Raw genomic sequence first — 23,712 nt, 5'->3', positions numbered from 1 at the left:
GAGATGCACCTTTTGGGCCGATCTCTTCAGTGACCAGACTAGTTTCAAAGATTGTGTGCGAAAATGGCAGTGGATCTCCCAAGACTCGACGGACAGGTTGACTCCCTACTGGCTGTAAAAAAATCTGAATTCTAGTCGCTTGGTAAGGTTCACTAGCATTTACGTGTAAACAACTACGTATTTTATTTGAATAGTTGGGTTTCGGTTGAACTTCTCATACGTTTGTCCTAGACACACATCTCACATATCATCGGTTTATCCGAATGTCTGCAGTTTTCACGACATTTTCACTAATGACAAGAATTTTCTGTTTCAGTCATAGGCTCGGGTCCCTTCACGGAGTTAAAGACTTCATTTACCCATGAAGAAAATGAGTGAATTCGTAGTTACACCTTAGTTACAATTTGTTAGTAAACTTCGCCTGGGAAGGTAGGTGCTGCAGACACTGTTTGGTTGGATGATAATGTGAATATGCCTAGTAGACCAAACAGAAAGTCATTATGAACACGAGCAAGGCACTTTGGCAGTACTTGTGTTATGCTATTATTCTTTTTCTTAATTAGCCAGTGTGTGGCTAACGTTGTATCTAGTGTGATATTCATGCTCTTGGAAATTTCAGTGAGAACACGAGTTTTTTAATAGATCACATGTATGATTCAGGAAACAAGTAGACTTGATCGTATTTCTTAACACATAGCGCACTTGACTGAGAAAAAGGGAGGGGAGTGAAACTCAGACCAATTCCACTCAGTGCGTTAACGATCATTGTCCTGAGTATGGGTCTAAGGCGGTTTCTCACTAGTCTCAGTCTCCGCCTAAGAGAACACTATATAGAAACATTAGAATAAATTTGTTTATTTCTGTCTACGATCACAAAATTGTTTGGTCCTTAGATTATTGGATTCGATTAGCGGTAATCATATTCAGATCTGTTTTGAAAAACGTCCTAGTATAATGCAGCCGTTACGACATAGTCAAAAAATACACACAAAATCAGCTCAGAATCGTGGCGCATAAGAAAATAGGCATATTCCAAATATACATACTTATGTTTGGCGAAGATAATCTGATTTTGTCTGAATTTTTTGACGATGTTACTCTGGCTTCATTATATTAAGACATTCTTTAGAACAGGTCTGAGGATGGTCATCAATGAGCGAAATCTGTAGTCTAAAGACCCAACGATTTTATGATCATAGAAAGAACAGACCACTGTCTATGTCGCAGCTTTGAAATTTACAGAAACAATTAAAATGGGATAACAGTCAGAACGCAGGTTTACACCATGCATAAACAGATTACCGCTTTTTAGTCTCCTTAAGTCAACTTACAGCTTTTGTGACAATTAGGGCACCCGGCAGCGAAGTTACAATGAAAATGAAACCTGGAGAACGTACCGTGTGTATCAAAATTCAGTAGAAGCTATGTGTTTCTTAGCAGTGAAGATGAGCAAGTGCATAAAACATTTTAGGTATGAATTTTGGAGTGCATGTTTACCAGACACTTTTATTTCATTTTGGTCTTTACTACCACCTCTAAAGTTGCCTACCGTACACTCTTAGCAACAAAAATACCAGTACATGTATTCCAGTCAGATGTATGAGAACGATTTTAACTTATAACTTTTGAGTCGATCGTTTCCCATACTTCAAAGTGAAGCCTTCTCCACCATCCCTAAAAATTTGTATCATCGTAACGGAATTAGCCTGTAGAAGTGATTGAATTTCATTTTTTCCAGTAGATAATTGTGCTGTTTCTATGTGTGTCGTTCTTACTTTCAAATTTACGGTGTCAGCCAGTTTTGTTTATGGATGATATACTATAAACCTGTTCGAGACGAGTAGTGATTGTTCTCGGTGCTCGTTTTTTCCATTCAGTGGCCAGATCTGAGAGACTTTTGAAAGTTTCTAGAATGCTACAAGGCGTTCATTACTGGTGTAGAAGAAACGACTATTTTAACCGATTTGTGAATAAAAGCGAGGTCGGTGACACTTCTTTAGCACGATAGTATATGTACACCAAAGCAGAGAAACAATCCCAGTCCGTCAAAATACGTTTCGGAGGAAGTCTACATAGCATTATGTTGCGTAATTTGGCTCGCGCACCTCATGGTGCTAAAGATACCCATTCACAGCGTGTCCAGTGTGGTGACTGACGCGCCGACCTGCTCGCTGACCTGTCTTACTGTGCGTGGACAACGGCGACTACTCTGCCGATCTTACCTGCCTGCACTGACGGATTGTGGAGTGGCAGGTAGTGGTCATGGCTAGCTACGGGTCAAACCGTGAGCCCATCGCCCACAAGCATATGAGTTGCTAGAGCAGACTCACTCAGCAGGGAATCCGAACATAAGCCCATTACCCACGTAGAGGGGGATGGTGGGTAGTGGCAAATCCACTCTCTGGGGAGTCCGATCATTAGCCAGAGGCTCACCCAGAGGGGTAAGGTTGGGTGCTGACTCAGCCACCAGGTCGTGATCACATCGCCTGTGTACAGGGTGTTACAAAAAGGTACGGACAAACTTTCAGGAAACATTCCTCACACACAAATAAAGGAAAGATGTTATGTTAATTTCCATGTTAGAGCTCATTTTAGTTTCGTCCACCTACGCTCAATGGAGCGTAGGTGGACAGGAAAATCTACCTGTGCTGCTAGAGCATTTGCCTTTTCAAGTACGACACAACATGTGGTTCATGCACGATGGAGTTCCTGCACATTTCAGTCGAAGTGTTCGTACGCTCCTCAACAACAGATTCGGTAACCGATGGATTGATAGAGGCGGACCAATTCCATGGCCTCCACGCTCTCCTGACCTCACCCCTCTTGACTTTCATTTATCGCAGAATTTGAAAGCTCTTGTCTACGCAACCCCGGTACCAAATGTAGAGACTCTTCGTGCTCTTATTGTGGGCGGCTGTGATACAATACGCCATTCTCCAGGGCTGCATCAGCGCATCAGGGATTCCATGCGATGGAGGGTGGATGCATGTATCCTCGCTAATGGAGGACATTTTGAACATTTCCTGCAACAAAGTGCTTGAAGTCACGCTGGTACGTTCTGTTGCTGTGTGTTTCCATTGCATGATTAATGTGATTTGAAGAGAAGTAATAAAATGAGCTCTAACATGGAAAGTAAGCGTTTCCGGACACATGTTCACATAACATATTTTCTTTCTTTGAGTGTGAGGAATGTTTCCTGATAGTTTGGCCGTACCTTTTTGTAACACCCTGTATAGGCGATCAATTAGGGCCAGTCCTACCCATCACCAACACATGGGCGAAAGGGGTACGGGCACACCCAATGAGTAGAGCGGGTTGGAGGAGGGGGGGGGATGAGAGGCCAGGTTCGTCCGAATGTGTATGGGGTCCTTAAGAGTGTTCTGACTCTGTGCGATGCCGCGAGTGGTACTCCACCCGACTGCACGGGAGCGCTGTGGAGAGATAGTCCAGAAAGAGAATGATTGCCTAACTCTACTTATCTTTATTAGAACAAGACGCACAACAGTAAGACACAGACAGAGGGAAAACGGGAGGTCAGGAGGGCGGCAGCGACTGGGAGCGCGTCCTGGCGGCCGCCGCCGCCCCCGCCTTGTCGCCGGCCGTGGCTCTGCTGGCGGCGGCCAGCTGCAGCGCGGCCTCCGCCTCGCGCCGCGCGTGCACAGCCAGCTCCTTTGGCAGGAGCAGCTGCACCGCGGCGCACACGTCCGACGCCTTCAGCGTGCGCCGGCCCGCCTTGCGACACAACCGACGCGCCTCCTCGCTCAGCCGCACCTGCCGCATACAGTCACTCTTTCAGGCCATATTGCAACTGCCGACAGTTGTTGCTGTTGTGGGGTTGCAATGGGCGTCACACGCGAGCGTGGGCCGCAAGCGACAGGCTGCTCGTGCGTGGGAAAATCACAGATCAGTATGATCCATTGCTGATCGCACTGAATACCGATCCAGTCAGACGAATCGTTTGCGGCCTGTGACTGTACGCCTGCCTAGGTGCGACTTGTCTAGTTATTAAGTGAGGTTGAGTAGTTTTGTTTCTTTTCACTGTCTGAGGAAGATATTTACGTTACAATTTGTAAGTACGGATTTGAGAAAGTAAGTTGCACATACTGTACAAAATTACACGGAGAGCGCGTGGCAATCTGATTCTTTTATTGTTTCATAGTGATGTTATGTGAAGTTCAGAACTCAAATATCACCTCTCCAAAGTAGTTCGCTCTAAGTCTAAAAAATTCTCGTTTAAATTGAGTTTGCAATTTAGTTCCGTAAAATATCTGGGAATGTGCGTACGGAACAATTTGAAGTGGAATGATCATATAAAATTAATTGTTTGTAAGGCGGGTGCCAGGTTGAGATTCATTGGGAGAGTCCTTAGAAAATGTAGTCCATCAACAAAGGAAGTGGCTTACAAAACACTCGTTCGACCTATACTTGTGTATTGCTCATCAGTGTGGGATCCGTACCAGTTTGGGTTGACAGAGGAGATAGAGAAGATCAAAGAAGAGCAGCACGTTTCGTCACACGGTTATTTGGTAAGCGTGATAGTGTTACGGAGATGTTAAGCAAACTCAAGTGGCAGACTCTGCAAGAGAGGCGCTCTGCATTGCGGTGTAGCTTGCTGTCCAGGTTTCGAGAGGGTGCGTTTCTGGATGAGGTATCGAATAGATTGCTTCCCCCTACTTATACCTCCAGAGGAGACAACGAATGTAAAATTAGAGAGATTTGAGCGCACACGGAGGCTTTCAGGCAGTCGTTCTTCCCACGAACCATACGCGACTGGAACAAGAAAGGGAGGTAATAACAGTGGCACGTAAAGTGCCCTCCGCCACAGACCGTTGGGTGGCTTGCGGAGTATAAATGTAGATGTAGATGTAGGGTGTTGTATGCATCACATGTAGGTTGGTTTATGGTATAAAGCGTTTAAAAGGAAGGAAAATATTTTGTGATAAGATGCGCATCGAAGTCTACGGATTTGAGTGTACATTGATAGTAATCAGATTTCATTGCATTTAAGTTATTGTTTTAATCAAAATTTTGTGATCAATATTTTATTGCCTTTAGAGATCAAAAGTGGCATCTAGAAAAAATATGTATTGTCATGTGGCGTATTAAACCTTGCTTTAAGCAATCTGTATTTTTCCTTTGCTTCGAAAGGAATTTTGAGTTTTAAGCGTTGTATACTGATTCTGAGAGCTGTTCCTTCATCTGTTAAAAAATACTTCAGGAACTTTCATTTAGAAAATATATTGCGGATCTTGCTGTTCATGATAGCGATTGTTCACTTGCTATTTTAAATCAAGTTAATATAGTTGAAAAATTTTAAAGGTAAAAGAAGCTTTTATTAGAGACCCGGTGCCTGCCGAAACTCTCCACAACCTGCACGTAAAATCATTGGCCCTCGGGAGTTGTCTGATGTTTTCCCAGGTATCTATCGAAGCTAATGCCTGCGGGGCATGTCAGCGGTGTCCTGCTTGACACAGTCACGGTATCTATCGAAGATAATGCCTGCAGGGCATGTCAGCGGTGTCCTGCTTGACACAGTCACATCATTTAAATACCTGGTATTAACGTTGCGGAGCGATATAGAGTGGATAGAGCATGTGGAGACTGTGGTAGGGAAGTCAACTGGTTGGCTTCGGTTTATTGGGAGAATTTTTAGGAAAGTGTGATTTATCTGTCAATGAGGCCTCATATACGATTCTAGTGCGACGTATTCTTGAGTACTGATCATATTTTTGGGATCTGCACCAGGTATGACTGAAGGAATACATGGAAGAATTCACGGGCGAGCTACTAGATTTGTTACCGGTAGGTTCGATCAACACGCATGTGTCCGGATATGCTTCGGAAGCTCAGGTGGGAATCCATGGAAGGAGGAAGACATTTATTTCGAATAACACTATTGAGGAAGTTAGAGAACTGGCATTTAAAGCTGACTGCAGAACGACCGTACTGCCGCCAACATACATTTTGCTAGCGACCACAAAGATATGATACCAGAAATTAGGACTCATACGGAGGCTCTTTCCTTGAATAGAATAGGAAAGGAAACGTCTAGTTGTGGTGTAGGGTACTGTTTGCAACGCACTTTATGGTGGATTCTATAGCATGTATGTAGATGCAAATGTAATAAGCAACTAACTCTTGGAAGTTGAGAAACATCACAAACGGCGCCAGTATATGCGATAGATAGAGTACTAAAGGAATCCGGTGAAGGGCTCAGTGTTACTCCCTCTACCCTACAACCGTCTTCTGAACCCCATCGAACATAACGGGAATGTAATGAAACCGAAAGTTTCATGGAGCGACGTCGGCAGCGCTACCGTTTGCCAGCAAACAAATGACAATGTGTTCAATACAGAGCATTACGAATGACGACAGGAAGAAGGCGTGTGATAAAATGCGAACTATAATGAGCGAATACTGGCACAGAGGCGCGCTGATGGACGAAGCTATTGAGAGCGTAATTATTCAACTTTAGCCAGACAGTGAGTGTGAAATTTCGTTGCCTCATTCTGAGGATATATCGGACGAGGCAGATTCAAACTAGACAGAGACAGCGGCTTCGGACATCGACAATAGCTCTATTCAGTCAGCAGATGAGATAGAATTGTGTTCAGAAGAACTAGTTGTTCTGCCCTTGCACATGGATTAAAGGTTGTTGAAAACATTGTATTAATGTTTTTCATTAAGTCACATTTTTCGTTCCTGTCTTTATTTTTTCATTTGGAATCCTTCTGTATGTGATTTTAATTATTTTTTATCCATCGTAATATTGAAAAGTTTGAAAAAGCTGATGTACTGATTAAAACACGAAAATAGAATGATCTGTTTCTTCTGATTGTGTAATGCGATCAAAAATGTATTTTTTACAGCCAGGTTTGATAATATAGTGATGAAGTCATTTCGAGAAAGATCCGAAAATATAAACAGAGTTTTATCTCCTGTCAAGACTTGAACGCACAACCTCTTGCACGGTAAGCATACGTATTTCCACTGCATTACTTCAGCTGACAGTATGTGCTTTATTATAGTATAAATACTAGCGTGAAATCCCGAAAACTATTTTTTTTTTCGTCAGAACGATGGCTCACTAGCATGAATCGATCCAGGATGCGATACCTGGGACCCTAACATACACTACCGTCTACACTATTTCAAAAGGCGATGCCCCTCAGTAGGCACCTCTCTGTCAGTTACTACATTGTACACCAAAATTTCTCTATTATGTCCTGCAGAATAATGTATTAACAGCGAAAGTATTTTTATATCATGCATGCCCAATAACTACATACAAAAACAGAGGCTTTTTGATTTTTCCAGATTCTCTGTAGAAGAATGTGTTAACAGAAAATAAGTTATACGTTTGCTTCACTTATTAGATAGTAAAACAAGTTTCTTTTTTCTTTCATTTCGTACATTTTCCTGTAGAAACAAACAGTAAAAGCGAATGTACCATTGTCTCCTAAACGCACTCACGGCCGCATTATTCCATTGTAAAACAACAGTTTTATATTATTATTCTTCATTTCGACTACTTGTATGTGCAATAAAGTGTCAACATAATGTATACTTGTTTTAGCTGCTGCACGTATAGCAAGTAATGTATACTTGTTTTAGCTGCTGCACGTATAGCAAGTAAAGTTCACAAACCGGGCCACATTGTCACTGAGCGGAGTTATACCGTTCGTGCGTCATCCGAAACAACCAATAGCAACGCACGCCAATAGTTGGCAGCGTGCCGATATAAAGTGGAAATTGTAAACTGAACCGGTTATACAGCCTATGGAGACGATCGTCTCTGTAATGTGTATTCACGAATCCAAATTACTTCTACGTCAAAATTTATACCACAGTAACTCATCGTAACAGTTTCGCACGCCCATGACTTGTTAGCAATGGAAGACAAACAGTAAAACATCTCCCTGTCACATCCCCTAATTCCTCAGGGATAGCGCTGCTCATTCCTCTGCTCGTGAGGTAGCTTTACTAGCCCACGACCAAATTTACCAAACGCAATTTAAATTAAGTACGTCTTAACACTTCACTGTTTGTTTAAGTATTTTTGTTTGTAACAAAACAGGAGAACTATGCTTTTAGGAAGCTCATAACGTTACTTGGCGTTTTTGTAATGGGCTGTTAGCAGTCGATGCATTTTCTTAAAAAATATGGCTCAGAAGCTCAGGTCGCACGAATTCCTGATTAGACCCGCAAGACTCATTTCGATGGCCGCCCAAGAGGTACTGGTGTTTTAACAGTGAGAGACGTGCCTGCATGTCGGACAGAAAGGAGTCCATGACGGCGATGGCGGCCTTGGAGATGCGCCTCCTGGGGTGTATGGTGCGCATGAGGGAGCGCACGTATCGCGCGTACGAGCGTATCTGGCGCTGCGTGCGCCCCTTCTTCCGCCGCTGCCGCCGCCTCCGCCGCACGTCGCCGTCGCCGCCTCCGCCGCCGCTGGGGTGGGCCGACGCGTCGCCAGCGCAGCGCAGGCCCGGCGCCAGCTTCTCCGGAGTGACGCTGCTGTCGCCGACATCGCTGCAGCTCGCATCGGTTGAAGTGTCTGGCGTCCCACCCGGCCGCACTGCGCGGCAACACAGTTGTCACATTCTACTGTAGCCGCGCGAGCCGTCGGCACGTCTATTCCTAAATTTGTAACATTTCAGTTTATTATGTAGTGGGCGTAATTTTACTAACGTACAGCTACAATGAACGATGTGTATGCATAAGGTACATCCTCAATTCACGTAGCGAAAATAAGTCTGTCAGTCAACATCCACGTCTGTGTAGACTACAAAATCGCTGTCTTTATTTCCTATCTGTGGCATAGTCTCTACACGTTTATTCGTAAGTACTAAGTAAGACAACTATATGTAAACTAAAGACATACGAAAATAGACATGTAGCAGTTGATAGAGCATCACTTCATTACCGGTGCTCAATATGGACACCTTTTGAGACGTACCAGACGCCAACATTGATGGAAGAGAACGAACGTGCAAGTCACTGCTGCTACCAGGGTAGATGTAACCTGTTCATCGGATTGCCCATCTGCCGTCACGAACTACACTACAGGCCATTAAAATTGCTACACCATTAAGATGACGTACTACAGACGCGAAATTTAACCGACACGAAGAAGATGCTGTGACATGCAAATGATTAGCTTTTCAGAGCATTCACACAAGGTTGGCCCCAGTATCGACACCTACAACGTGCTGACATGAGGAAAGTTTCCAAGCGATTTCTCATACACAAACAGCAGTTGACCGGCGTTGCCTGGTGAAACGTTGATGTGATGCCTCGTGTAAGGAGGAGAATTGCCTTCCATCAGGTTTCTGGCATTGATAAAGGTCGGATTGTAGCCTATCGCGATTGCGGTTTATCGTATCGTGACATTGCTGCTAGCGTTGGTCGAGATCCAATGACTCTTAACAGAATATGGAATCGGTGGGTTCAGAAGGGTAATGTGGAACGCAGTGCTGGATCTCAACGGCCTCATATCACTAGCAGTCGAAATGCCAGTCATATCTGCATGGCTGTAACGAATCGTGCAGCCACGTCTCGATCCGTGAGTCAACAGATGGGGACGTTTGCAAGACAACAACCATCTACACGAACAGTTCGACGACGTTTGCAGCAGCATGGACTATCAGCTCGGAGAACATGGCTGCGGTTACCCTTGACGCTGCATCACAGAGAGGAGCACCTCCGATGGTGTACTCAACGACGAACCTGGGTGCACGAGTGGCAAAACGTCATTTTTTGGATGAATCCAGGTCCTGTTTACCAAATCATGTCATGATGGTCGCATCCGTGTTTGGCGACATCGCGGTGAACGCACAGTGGAAGCGTGTATTCGTCATCACCATACTGGCGTATCACTAGGCGTGATGGTATGGGATGCCATTGGTTACACGTCTCGGTCACCTCTTCTTCGCATTGACGGCACTTTGAACAGTGGACGTTACATTTCAGATGTGTTACGACCCGTGGCTCTAACCTTCATTCAATTCCTGCGAAACCCTACATTTCAGATGGATAATGCACGACCGCATGTTGCAGGTCCTGTACGGGCCTTTCTGGAGACAGATGATGTTCGACTGCTGCTCTGCCCAGCACATTCTCCAGATCTCTCACCAACTGAAAACGTCTGGTCAATGGTGGCCGAGCAACTGGCTCGTCACAATACGCCAGTCACTTCTCTTGGTGACCTGTGGAATCGTGTTAAAGCTGCATGGGCAGCTGTACCTGTACACAACATCCTACCTCTGTTCAACTCTATGCCCAGGCGTATCAAGGCCATTATTACGGCCAGAGGTGGTTGTTCTGGGTACTGATTTCTCAGGATCTATATACCCAAAGTGCGTGAAAATGTAATTACATGTCAGTTCTAGTATAATATATTTGTCCAATGAATACCCATTTATCATCTGCATTTCTTCTTGGTGCAGCAATTTTAATGGCCAGTAGTATAATTTAACGGAATGATTCGTCTGTATGTTCTTACACACCTGCCCCCTAGTGGTCCGCTCTTCAGCTACGTACGTACACTCCTGGAAATGGAAAAAAGAACACATTGACACCGGTGTGTCAGACCCACCATACTTGCTCCAGACACTGCGAGAGGGCTGTACAAGCAATGATCACACGCACGGCACAGCGGACACACCAGGAACCGCGGTGTTGGCCGTCGAATGGCGCTAGCTGCGCAGCATTTGTGCACCGCCGCCCTCAGTGTCAGCCAGTTTGCCGTGGCATACGGAGCTCCATCGCAGTCTTTAACACTGGAAGCATGCCGCGACAGCGTGGACGTGAACCGTATGTGCAGTTGACGGACTTTGAGCGAGGGCGTATAGTGGGCATGCGGGAGGCCGGGTGGACGTACCACCGAATTGCTCAAGACGTGGGGCGTGAGGTCTCCACAGTACATCGATGTTGTCGCCAGTGGTCGGCGGAAGGTGCACGTGCCCGTCGACCTGGGACCGGACCGCAGCGACGCACGGATGCACGCCAAGACCGTAGGATCCTACGCAGTGCCGTAGGGGCCGCACCGCCACTTCACAGCAAATTAGGGACACTGTTGCTCCTGGGGTATCGGCGATGACCATTCGCAACCGTCTCCTTGAAACTGGGCTACGGTCCCGCACACCGTTAGGCCGTCTTCCGCTCACGCCCCAACATCGTGCAGCCCGCCTCCAGTGGTGTCGCGACAGGCGTGAATGGAGGGACGAATGGAGACGTGTCGTCTTCAGCGATGAGAGTCGCTTCTGCTTTGGTGCCAATGATGGTCGTATGCGTGTTTGGCGCCGTGCAGGTGAGTGCCACAATCAGGACTGCATACGACCGAGGCACCAGGGCCAACACCCGGCACCATGGTGTGGGGAGCGATCTCCTACACTGGCGGTACACCTCTGGTGATCGTCGAAGGGACACTGAATAGTGCACGGTACATCCAAACCGTCATCGAACCCATCGTTCTACCATTCCTAGACCGGCAAGGGAACTTGCTGTTCCAACAGGACATTGCACGTCCGCATGTATCCCGTGCCACCCAACGTGCTCTAGAAGGTGTAAGTCAACTACCCTGGCCAGCAAGATCTCCGGATCTGTCCCCCATTGAGCATGTTTGGGACTGGATGAAGCGTCGTCTCACGCGGTCTGCACGTCCAGCACGAACGCTGGTCCAACTGAGGCGCCAGGTGGAAATGGCATGGCAAGCCGTTCCACAGGACTACATCCAGCATCTCTACGATCGTCTGTATGGGAGAATAGCAGCCTGCATTGCTGCGAAAGGTGGATATACACTGTACTAGTGCCGACATTGTGCATGCTCTGTTGCCTGTGTCTATGTGCCTGTGGTTCTGTCAGTATGATCATGTGATGTATCTGACCCCAGGAATGTGTCAATAAAGTTTCCCCTTCCTGGGACAATGAATTCACGGTGTTCCTATTTCAATTTCCAGGAGTGTATTACGAGTACAAACTTTGAGATATGGCCTAGCCACTGATTGGTGTATGTCTTGTAGTTTCCTGATACACCGGAGGTACTTACGAACTACGCTGTAGTGATATGTTTAACTTAATATCTTTTCTCACTTTGGTTATTGACATTATTCTCTTGTAAGTGTGTCACTCGTGGCAGTATAGATATCTGTGGTGCTAAATGACGTCTTCGGCATGTGCATGTTGTCCTTTGTGCATGTGCATGTTGTCAAGTGATGTGACGTAGGATCGTTGGTGGAGACAGTATGTGCCCATGTCTTTGGAAGAGTATATGGTACCGGGACACGGCAGTATGCAGGCAGACTTAAAAAAAACCAAGAGCAGTTTCTTCTGAGCTGTAAGTTGGTTTCTGTTGTCTAATTTTGTGAATTACCTGCTTCCTTCTCTGTAAAGGTGCCCAGAAATGTTGTGACAAACTTCGAAGGATAGGTGAGTGCGTTTTGAGGAACAAATCGAGGATAGAAAACCACGTCCGGAAACGTCATCCAACGACTGTAATGACTGAACGTCGAACTTACAGGCGCCGATACCTGCCACTAGGCTGCACTTTCCGAAGCAAACCTTGATTTATACGCTGATAAACTGTAGCCGCAACGACTCGAAATGTTGTTTGTTAATCAGTGATCCTTGCCATCATTGCCAGTGGAGAAGATGGAGCTAGTTGCCTGCGTAGACAAATCATCCTCTCCTATGAACGTGGTTTCCATACTAAATTTCTTTCATGGCACCCTGTAAAATTTCCAAAGATTTTTGGCATACATAAGCACACATGTACAGGTTGTCCAAAGAGGAATGGTCAAAATTTTGGGATGTTACCGAAAGGATCATTCGAAGCAAAAAAAGTTTAATAAAATGAGCTCTAAAATGCATAACATCAGAGATATGAGCACTTATTCAGTAAAATAGATGTATTTCAAATTAGCAAAGATGAACAAGTCCTCGTAGCTCTTTAGGTATACACCTTACAGACCTTGATTATTGGACTTTTTTTTCTTGCTCTGGTCCATACCACAACTTCCCAAAATGTGGAAAGCAAAGAGGTTTTAAAAGATTTGTTTCACTGTATCGAAAATGAATTGCTCATTCTTCTTAAGATGCTCATTTTAGAGCCCATTTTTAGAAGATATTTCTGCTTCGGATGATCATTCCTCTCAGATCCCTGAATATTGCTCATTCTTGCTAGCACACCCTGAAAGTACCTGATGACATTTCTGTTTTCAAGCGCGTTCCCCTTGCTTCGTGACCACATTTACATTGACAACAATGTGAGTTACTGGAATTCCAATTACTAATTCGTGATTACGAATTACGCGATTTACATTGTTTTTTGTGTTGTGCCTGGAGCTACTCGTGGGGCTTATATATTTGATAGAGTTGAACGCGATAATTTCTTACTGTAAATCTTTTGCACTTATTTGCATTCTGACATCCTTATGTCTATGTTATTTCGTTCATTTACATCCACGTGAACATTCTTCAGGCCACGGCACAATGAATGTCGGAGGTTACACCATGCCAGTGGAATCGATATTTTCCATACTCATTCTGCTTGCTGAGCGAAGGAAAATGATGTTTATATACCAGTGTACACGCCCTTGTCTCTCTGATCCAAAAGTCATGATCATTACGTGAGATGTACGTCGGCAATACCATAATGATCAGGCAGTCATCTTCGAACACAGTTCTCTCAAGAGATTCTCAAGAAAAACCGAAATTAAAGTAACAACACAAAGATCTTGTTTAAATAATTCAATAAAGCAACAGCATGCAAAACAGTCTGAACTAAACAAGATAGTGTACTGTTTGTAGGACAGACAGCTAAGAGAACATCAACAGAACAGCAGAAGGAACAAAGAGGAAATTAAATATACTCCCAAGAAAACAACTGCAGGAGAACATACCGCACACACTGACACAGGAACACATTTTGATACGCACATTTTACCTAAAAGTCATGAATCCCAGAGACAAACAACTAACCGAAGCAGAATAAATTTGTTAGCTAAAACGCTTAAATACAACATTAAAAAGTGTGAATTAACAAATACAGGCATCAAGGAATCATAATAGGCACTGAATATTTTGTAGCACAAGAAGAAGAAGAAAACGAAAACCATGACATATACGTAAACACAGGACTAGTTCGAAAATTGACAGGACACCAAAAAAAGATGGCTTCATCAAAACAAGGAAATCCGTAGAAACGAAAAGAGAGATAACAAAGAAGCACTAACAATTAAGAATATAAAAAAAGAACTTCAAGAATGCGGGACAATAGCTGAAATAGCAGACAAACGTAATTGTGCAGTGCTAATGAATAATTACGAATACATGAATAAAACAAAACCACTGTTACAGATAAATGATATTGAAGAACTTAGCTTGACAAAACTAATATATTTCAACGAAACTGAAAAAAACATGAAAAGATGTCAAATTAAACTGACAAAAATAGGCACTTATACTCGACAGCGTTCTTCCGATATGAAGCTCCACTGCGCTGTTTCAATTTTGTTTCGCTACAGTGATTTAGAGTAAAGTTGCTGCTAGATTAATACAGTGATTTAGAGTAAAGTTGCTGCTAGATTAAGTACACACCATGCCAGTGCTGATGCAAATGCCTCCTTCATTGTAGACTGTGGCATTGATTACTTCTGAAGCATCATACAGTATGATCTAGATTACTGGAATGTGTAAGTCTGTCTGTTCCAGCCGCAATACCTGTGAATTTTAGAGACTGGTGTGATATGCTCCTCCTTTTCCAATTCCTGGTGTTAAGTTTAAAGCCTTGTCTCCTCACAGTACATAATTTTAGGATCGGTTTCGAGTTGCTGCCTAGTCCTGATTCACGATTTATAGCGGCTATAAAGTATACTTACTGTGTATATTAGGTGACAACGCTATGTGACGTGGCTTGTTCTCTACTTGCACAGCCCTAAATAAATGAAATGAATTGTGTGATGTGTACACTGCCTGACAAAAAAGTGAAGCACTCAGTAGCGGATATGGAAAAGGAGCCAAATTTCACGGGATGAGAGCGTAGGTGCTGTTACTTCAGCTACTACAAAATCGAGTGAAATTTGCAAAGTACTTGCAGTATTAGCCCACTTCTAAGGGTGAAATTGGATCCATTCTGCCGTGGATGCATGGACTGAGTCATTTGGTAAATATATCATGAAACAGTTATATTCTCTCCTGAGACAAAAGGCTCAAAGTTGTAAATAGTCTTTGGTATCCCGTATACTGGTCCTTGGATAGAACTGAAGTACGAGATGATCCCCCATGCATCCTATCGAGGTCAGATCTGGGAATGTTGGTGGCGCTGGGAGTAGCGCAGCTTCACGCAGAGAGTTCATAGGCACACATGCAGTGTGAGGACGACTATTATTCTATTGTAAAATTCCATCACGTTATTGTCGCATGAGAGGTTGCACATAAGAACGGACAATGTCTATGATATGCCATGGTCCCGTAATACATCCCTCAGTCACTACCAGCCATGGCCTGACCTCATTCCCAATGGCTCCCTACACAGTGACGCCTAGGGTAACACTTATGCCCCTCTCCAAAACACTGCAGCAATGAGACACCTCCCCAGGTCGTCGACATACTCACAAACAATGGTCCTTCAGGGTAGTACGGAATTGCGATTCATCCCTGAACACGGTGTGGCGCCATTCATCAGCAGTATTTGATTCCTAGTCACGGAACCATTTAAAACTCAGCTGTTTGTGTTGTGGTGTCAACAGCACCTATGTACATACGGGACCGTAGTTCCCCCAGTCTGGCCGCTGCAAATCTCCCACCAATGGTGTGGATGGCACGGAATGTTGCTGGGAGTCCTTCACTGCTCTGGGATGACAGGCGCGGATATGAAGGGTTTACGATGTGCTTCATGCACAAAACGGCGATCCTCTCTCGTGGTGTCCGACTGGAATCCTGACGATTACGCCTGCCCTGACGTTCCGTGGCAGTCGGGCCATTTTCACACTCCTGTGCCTTCTGGGGATTTCTCTTTTTTGTTAGGAAGTGTATTAACCTCTGTGGATTTTTCAAAAATTTTAGCTTGCAACGAAATAATTTACATCTTCTCTGTTTTCATTTTATGTTGTGTGCAATATTGAGCTATACTGTACTGAAATTAATATATGAAGTAACTGTGTCTGCATGGTGAAACTACTTGGTAAATCAGGTTGCAATCCGTCAACTTTGTCGAGTTAACCGCAAGTCCTAAATGCAAGACAAAATTTATTTTAAAAAGGCAACCATGACATTACTGTTTCCTAAAGCGCGAAAATAGAAAACATCATTTTTGGAATCGTACAAACTCATAATAATAATTATATATTTTCACTGATATTTTCATTGCATCCTGGTAGAACAACTTCACAATTATTAACGGATAGCACTAACTGTGGATGTCCTATAGTATATGTGCAACATCCACAGTTTAATGTCTTCACTTATAAGTAATAAGTATTCAATCTAACGGGAAAACTGCGATAAGTTGGTGCTTTTGGACGTGTACTAACCCAAATTTCCAAATTTCTAGTTGAGATATCAGTCTTCTGACAGACCCGATGCAGCGCGCCACAATTTTATCTTTTGTGCCAACGTCTTCAAAGCAGGGTATCACTTGCTCCCTACATCCTCAATTACTTGTTTCGTCTGTGTCTCCCACTGCAGTTTTTACCCTTCACTGCTCCATCCAGAACTATGAGAGTTATACCCTTATGTCATAACACATGTCCTATCAACCTGTCCCTTCTTCTTGTCACTGTTTTCGTACGTTCCCCTTTTCGCCAATTATGCGGAGAATATACTGATTCCATATCTTGCCTGTCCACCTAACTGTCAACAGTCATCTGTAGAACCACATCTCAAATGCTTCCATTCTCTTCTGTTCCTGTTTTCCACCTGTCCGTGATTCATTACCATACAATGCTGTACTTCAAACGTACATTTACAGTTATTTCATCCTCAGACTGCGGCAGGTGTGCTCACTTTTCTGTGTTATTCTGCTTTTTATGTTCACCTTGCATCGAACGTAATGTGCTATTTTGCTGTGATGATAGTCGAATCCTTAACATCCTTTACTTTAGGAAACTAAGCGAAGAACACGTTTTCGATACCGTCTCTGACGGGCCACTTGAATCTGCACACGTAACGGCCTGATTGGCTAACTTCCGGGCTAACTTGGTAAAGGTGCAACGTATCGATTATTTTCGAAGCAATTATTTCTTGCTACAACCTATCCTACAACACCCATACAAATTTTTCAGACTGTCTCTGACCACCTTGTATATGCGTATTTTAATTTGTACCGTTTATCATGGTTCCCACTAAAGCTACAGTGCCTTTTTACGATATTGATTCTTTTTCTTTTCGTAAAGTGTTGAAGTTCTTCTTGTGATAACTATCTGATTTCTTACTGTCAAGTAAATGCATTCTGAACGACGTGTAGCGGTCTCCACTTGAACTTTGACCTGAAGAGTTTGTTCCGACACGTACTGCGGTCTATTTCCGAAAACGTTTTCTGCTTTAGTACTGTGTGCTGATGCCTATTACCGTTGTAAACTTGTTTAGCTTTAGTAGACTCGCTTTATTTCCAAGGAATGTTTCTCTTACTTATATCTGACTGGTCATAATAGTTGTAATTAGAACTATTTATTTCCAAATGTAACAATTCTCGTAATCAGAGCTGTATCTGCTTTTTGCCTTTCGAAGTATCCTTAACGAAATGTGTATAGTCACCATTTTGTTTACGATGTCTATCGATTGTTCTCTACGTCTCTAATAAGGGCCAACGGCTGCCGTCACAAATTCTCTTCTATCCACTTGATCTATACAGCTCAGCTGAAAAGCATTGTAAAGAAAGCAAAAAACTGGTATGAGTACAGACAGCTATTTAGCAAGAACTGCATCACGACAACGATTGTGACAGCACCGTCACAAATTACAACGCCCCCTACAAATCCAATAAAATCTACAAACACAACATTCACTATCGTCAAAAGGGCCCTTAAGCACACCACATCATCATTACGTGTAAAAAATTTCAAAAATCTCTTGGTGTTTTTCCATAAAATTAAGTATGGTGTCTTGTAGCTTGCTTGAAGAAATACTGCAGCACATACTGTCAGGGTACTTCAGCAGCTATTAATGTTGTGTGATACATATTAGTTGATTATGCGACTGTGTTTAACTGTTGAGGTTATACGTTGCAGTGCCAACAAAATTATGTTTGGAAAGATGTGTGCTTTAGACGTTAGAGTTTCACATTTTAAGTGTCGTCATATTTCCGGTTCAAGATTTAAAGTCTATACAGCTGATGGTTTTCCGTATTCGCTACCGCGAATACATTTCATGTAAAATATGGCTTATCTTTGATACTGCCCACACATTTAGTTTATTAAATATAATGAGAGACTGAAAACAATGAACTAAAAGTAAAATGGAATACAAATAACATATGAAGATGTCTGTCAGTACAATTCATTCGATGAAAAACGGAAAAAAATATATTAAGTCATTCCATGTAAAATGGTTTAAGAGTCACCATTCATCCCCTTCTAATTTTGATGAAATTTTTACAGGATGTATGTATATGCCTTACATTAAACCCAAACAAATCGTAGTTTAATAAATAATATGGAGGAGCGACATGCCACACATTTTTAAAGGCCTTTTTTTTATATTGCGGAGGATATGAATACATCGCCAAGTCTGCTTTACTGTGGCTCATGATCTACGGTGACCTCCATGCTGAAAGTTGGTGAATCTGTTCAACTTGTTGCGGAAAATAGCCCAGTTGTTTAACATGCCCTCAGTTTACAGTGCATGTGTCACAATTAGCTGACCAAGTAGCTCATAAAGTGTCTAATTTGGATCAAGTTTTCGGAGCTAATATCTTTCGACAGAATGACATTCTGAAACCGTTTTTTCCCTCATTCGCACCATGCTATAAGCCTGTGCATCTTGATTACTCGAGTAATTACTGAGACGCCCCAGACTGAAATCTGTTTAAAAATGTAATCATCACTTTTGTCCGATTTTAAAAAGAATACAACTGGAAAGTGCCCTTTCAAATTTAGTATTATTTAGTCTATTGAAAGGAGATTATTATTTTTGATCAGGAAAAGTTTGTTTTATTTTCGAGAAGACCAGCTAAAACTAAATAAGGCAGTTCATGAACATGGGTTGACAGCTACTATGCTCGAAGAATGTGTGGACTTCTTGAATACTCATAACCTGAAAAGTTGTAAAAATCAGTTACAGCTTTTAATTTTCTTAAAATAAAACATAAAATCCGTTTGTAGCGGATCTGTCACAGTTTGCTGCAGAAGTAGCCTATGAAACTTGTGACAAATTTGGATCACGTTTTTGCAGCTAATATCCTACAATAGACTGACTTTCTGATGGTCATTTCTTCCTCATTCGCAGCCTACTAGCTTATAATCAGATTGTGCAACTTGCATCCTCATTTATCAGATAATTATTTAGGTATCCGAGATTAAAGCGATTAAAAAATTTAATCTTAATTTCTTGTTATTATCAAAAGGGTAGATCTCAAAAGGCTCCTCACAAATTTGATTTTTCTTTGCACTATTAGAAATAACTTGTTTAGTTCGATCAGGAAAAGTTCGTTTCATTCTGAGATAAATACGCTGAAAAACAAAAAAGGTCAAAAACAAGCTTTGACGCCTATTATGAGTGAAGAACATACAAACTTTCCTAATACGTATATTTGAAAATGATGTACAACGTTTTAAAATGAAAACGAATTTCCTCAGCCTCAGAGATGTAGAAATGTTTAACTGTTCATTTATGTTGTTTATGTACTGTTTAGGAATTCATTACAACACTTTTCGTCACCTATCAATACGAAACTATTTTTCAGGTGAAAATATCCAAGGTGTTTACGTTTAACATTTAAAAAACAAAATCCAGTGGAAGTTAATAACAAACTGTACTTTTATCGATGTTGACGGCATCATTTCAGTGCGGTGTTGCATCAGTCATTTAGGTTGTAGGTTATTTTGTATGTCACCTGACAAAATTTGCATTCTCAAAAAGGTTTCAAGAGAGTAAAAGATTTTTCGGCAAAGCAGTAACAATTGCTTTATTGAAAAAGTAAATTGTCTCGCCAAGATGCCCAAATATGCTTTCATCACAAAGCGTTGTTTTTTTTATAAGAGTATTGTACAGATATTCTGTTGTAATCCTTTTGCTCTGAAGAACCAGTCAGAGGAAAAGAAGTTCTGAAATCTTTCTTTGCAAACATATGATCTGTTGAAAGCTATGATAAAGAGCAGTGTTAAATCTGGTCATAAACTGCTCTCAACATATGGAAAATAATTCCAGCAAAAAAAGTATTATCGCAGTAGACAGCAACATCACAATTAGAAGATGAGGCAGAAAAATTAAATCCATCGAAATCACTCAACGCAAGCCTAACTGATACTGAGACCTTTCCTCTGACATTTCAACTGGAGTCGTTGAGGGATGCTAGAAGTGAAACTCAAGAAGGCATAGCACATAACATTGTTGCTGCTGGAGTCTTGTTCCAAAAAGGTTTCCAGACACCTAGTTCATGTAAGGCATGGACTGAACGAGTAGATCATAGGATACTGATTAAGAAACTGTAAGAAAAATTGTATTTGTTAAAACAGTCAAAACATTGGAGACTTTGACGTTGTCACCTTGAAGCTGGATTACAAAAGCAGTGATGCTGGAGTTCGGTGTCTCTGAAAAAAAAGTTAAATCTTTACCAGAATTATTTGCAAAACTAATTCTACAGTACATATAAATAAGGCCTTGAACATCAAGGTATAGTTTCATTCTAGCTCCCACGTGACTCTTCCTTTACCTGTTGAACGCTGGAGTTTTTCACCTGAAAAGTGCGGGGTGAGAAGTATTGTCAATTCCGAAATAGCGCAGAAACAACCTAACAGAATAGCAGCTCAAAGGCTGGGCAAATTAATTTCTGTTTTAAGAAAACCAACGACAATTAATATCAGCTTTAATAGATTTCACAGTATTTTCAATTATACTTATAAGAAAAACACGTACATTCCTCGCTCATAACAGCAGCATAAGCTTGTTTTTCGAACTTCTTTGTCTCTGAACTGGTTTGTGTCAAAATGAAACATACTTTTCATGATCAATCCAAATAAGCTGTTTTCAATTATTCAAAGAAAAATCGAATCTGACAGGACTCTTTTGAGATCTATCCTTTTGAATATCACACGAATTGATGGTAACTCGATTTTGAATGGACTTTAATCTTGAATACATAAATAATTATTTGAGTAATGAAGGTGCCAATTGCCTAGTCCTACAACCAGCTAGGAGGTTTTGAATGAGGAAGAAATCGGCTTGAGGTAGTCTTTCTGTGATAAGACACAATCTAAAAAACGTGCTCCAGATCTGTCACAAGATCTCGACAGCAAACTGTGATACCTGCTGCACACTGAGCAAGTGTCCAGCAACTAAACTGTTTTACCTGAAAAGTTGAACAGATTCCAAAGTTTCAGTATGTAATTTATTTATAAATCATGAGCCACAGGAATAGAAGCTCGGTAACTAACATCTGTCGCGATATGAGAAAAATAGCCTTTCCAAGAGCATCGCGCTAGTGGCCTCACCATAATGCTTATCAAGCTGTAATTTGGTATAGCTTCATGCAAAATCTCTACATACAAGCTGAAACAATTTCATCAAAATTGGATAGGCTCGAGTGGGGATTTTTAAATTTAAGTCACATGACACGGATTGCGTCTTTTGCTAATCATAATTAAACCCATCATTCATTATATCAGTGTAAAACCTACTGTCATATTTTCATTATCTCTGGATGTGATATTCTGGTAAGTGGAAGTGCACCCGTACCCAACAGGTTTGTGGGGTTAATCTAAAGAAAACGTAACTAAACAAAACATTCTTTATGCTACGACGTAAGCAAATACAGTAAAACAATGAAAGAGGTACTTTTGAAGACGCTATATTACAAACTAAATCGAGGTTACTACTATAGCTCATCAGGTGTTGACACAAATCTTTTGTTGGTCACTGAAGTATATAACTACGTATGTTAACGAAACTAAGACTTTGTGTCTTCCCAGCTGAAATACGAAACATTTTAACAAGCGGATTATTAACTGTAACACTTTTCGGCGTCGTTCGCAGATTATCAAAGAATATGTCGGTCTATCCGGCATAAATTATCCTATCATCCTGTTACGAAAGAACTAATACATATCCCACAAACTACCGCTTTATATTTCGAGTGAAGCCTCTAGTCCCTGTAATGCTAACAATGTAGGAGAGAAATGTCACCCACGTGAATGCCATGCAGGAAACGATACCTGATCATTTAAATTACTCCGCATTTTAGTTGAAATACTGTAGCAGTTTCTGTTTAGAAAATTCAGAAGCACGACATTTTCGAGAAATGAGACGCCTCTGCATACCGTGCTGACTGAAGCTGGAAACGGAAAAGAAACATTTGTTTGTGAAACCTGGCGTTCTATGGATGGACACACAATTTTTGTAATTCAAGCATATTTACAGTTCTAATCATATGTTCAAGCCATATAGACTTTTCTACGCTTGTCAGTGTACGGAACAACTTCCTACATTAAATTACGGCACAGCGTAGCAGTCTCTTCAGATGATCGTCACATTTCTACTTTTCTTGTTGTAATGTCTCACGCAGTAAAATTTCATAATTATTCTGTGCCTACAAACATTACGCTTTCTCCAACGTACAGAAAATATGTAGACCACGAAGCAAAATAGTAACCCTAAGAAATGTGTAAGGAAAGCTTAAAGAGATGTAAACAACCACTAAGTCCCCACATGGCTTTTGTTTGATGCAAAGATCACGTTTATCACGCAACGTCACAAAACAATAAGCTGTCAAGCGCATGAGGAATATACATGCACAAATATGCGCTAACTACTTAAACATGACAAGTTATGACGCCTCAGACAAAATTATATTTCTCCAGACTCTGCCACATTCATACATTTCTTATCGTAGAACCTCTTTGAGAAACGGTTTTTAATAATTCCGTGCGGATTATCATCGTGCGCTCTCGAGCATAGAGGAAATATTTTTGCAAAGCAGCAAAAAGGCGAATGGATAAAATACCACTGAAATAAACATACCAATGCTCCTTATGCTATCGGCGGTTCTCCGGAGTAGTGAGCTGCACTTCTTACGTATTGACTTCATGATAGACCAATTACAAAAGTTTTCTTCTTGCTAAAATTTTTAGAAAAAGTTTAAAGAAATATAACTAAGCACTAAATCAACACATAGCTTTTGTTTGAAGCAGAGATTACGTTTATCGAGCATCGTCATCAAACAATAAGCTGTCAACCTCATAAAGAATAAACACGTGCAAATCTGTGGTAACTGGTTAATCGTCTTCACTAGCATCTGTTTAAATAAGTGCGAGCATGGAGGTATAATAATGCTGGCTATTCCTCCGCAAGTGCAAGGATATCTTTGCTACCATCGACTTACGCTTTTCGTTTGCTTTTAGACACTCACATAAGAAACTAAAAATACAGACGCAATTAACTGTAAAATATTACTTCAACAAATCTGTAAATACTTCCGTCATTAGTTTTGACCATTCAAATATTTGGAACAGACGTTGAAATAGATTCTTTAGCAGAACAGGCGCAGTACACCAAAACAGA

The 23,712-nt window shown here is 41.9% G+C and overlaps 1 protein-coding gene across 1 annotated transcript; it reads right to left on the bottom strand.

Moving 5' to 3' along the window:
- Window positions 1-3,458: 3,458 nt before the first annotated feature.
- On the bottom strand, window positions 3,459-23,400 carry LOC126352249 (histone H2B type 2-K1-like). Its single transcript, XM_050002673.1, has 3 exons — window positions 23,173-23,400; window positions 8,265-8,578; window positions 3,459-3,771 (listed from the first exon to the last, which is right to left on the bottom strand). Exons 1-3 carry the CDS (start codon window positions 23,237-23,239, stop codon window positions 3,535-3,537), a joined length of 618 nt encoding a protein of 205 aa, XP_049858630.1. The 5' UTR covers window positions 23,240-23,400; the 3' UTR covers window positions 3,459-3,534.
- Window positions 23,401-23,712: the final 312 nt, after the last annotated feature.

Source organism: Schistocerca gregaria, chromosome 1 (assembly GCF_023897955.1).
Source record: "Schistocerca gregaria isolate iqSchGreg1 chromosome 1, iqSchGreg1.2, whole genome shotgun sequence".
In the NCBI taxonomy this organism is placed as follows: Eukaryota; Metazoa; Arthropoda; class Insecta; order Orthoptera; family Acrididae; genus Schistocerca; species Schistocerca gregaria.
The sequence above is the reverse complement of the archived record's forward strand: the minus strand, read 5'-3'. Positions and strand labels throughout refer to the sequence as shown.

What these genes read in the sequence shown, in the direction of transcription:
- LOC126352249 (XM_050002673.1), bottom strand. Translation starts at nt 23,239, where the DNA reads ATGAAGTCAATACGTAAGAAGTGCAGCTCACTACTCCGGAGAACCGCC. An exon ending in CGATAGCATAAGGAGCATTG is followed by an intron (nt 8,579 to 23,172) that starts GTATGTTTATTT and finishes GTTGCCGCGCAG; the next exon opens with TGCGGCCGGGTGGGACGCCA. An exon ending in CCTTTCTGTCCGACATGCAG is followed by an intron (nt 3,772 to 8,264) that starts GCACGTCTCTCA and finishes TGTATGCGGCAG; the next exon opens with GTGCGGCTGAGCGAGGAGGC.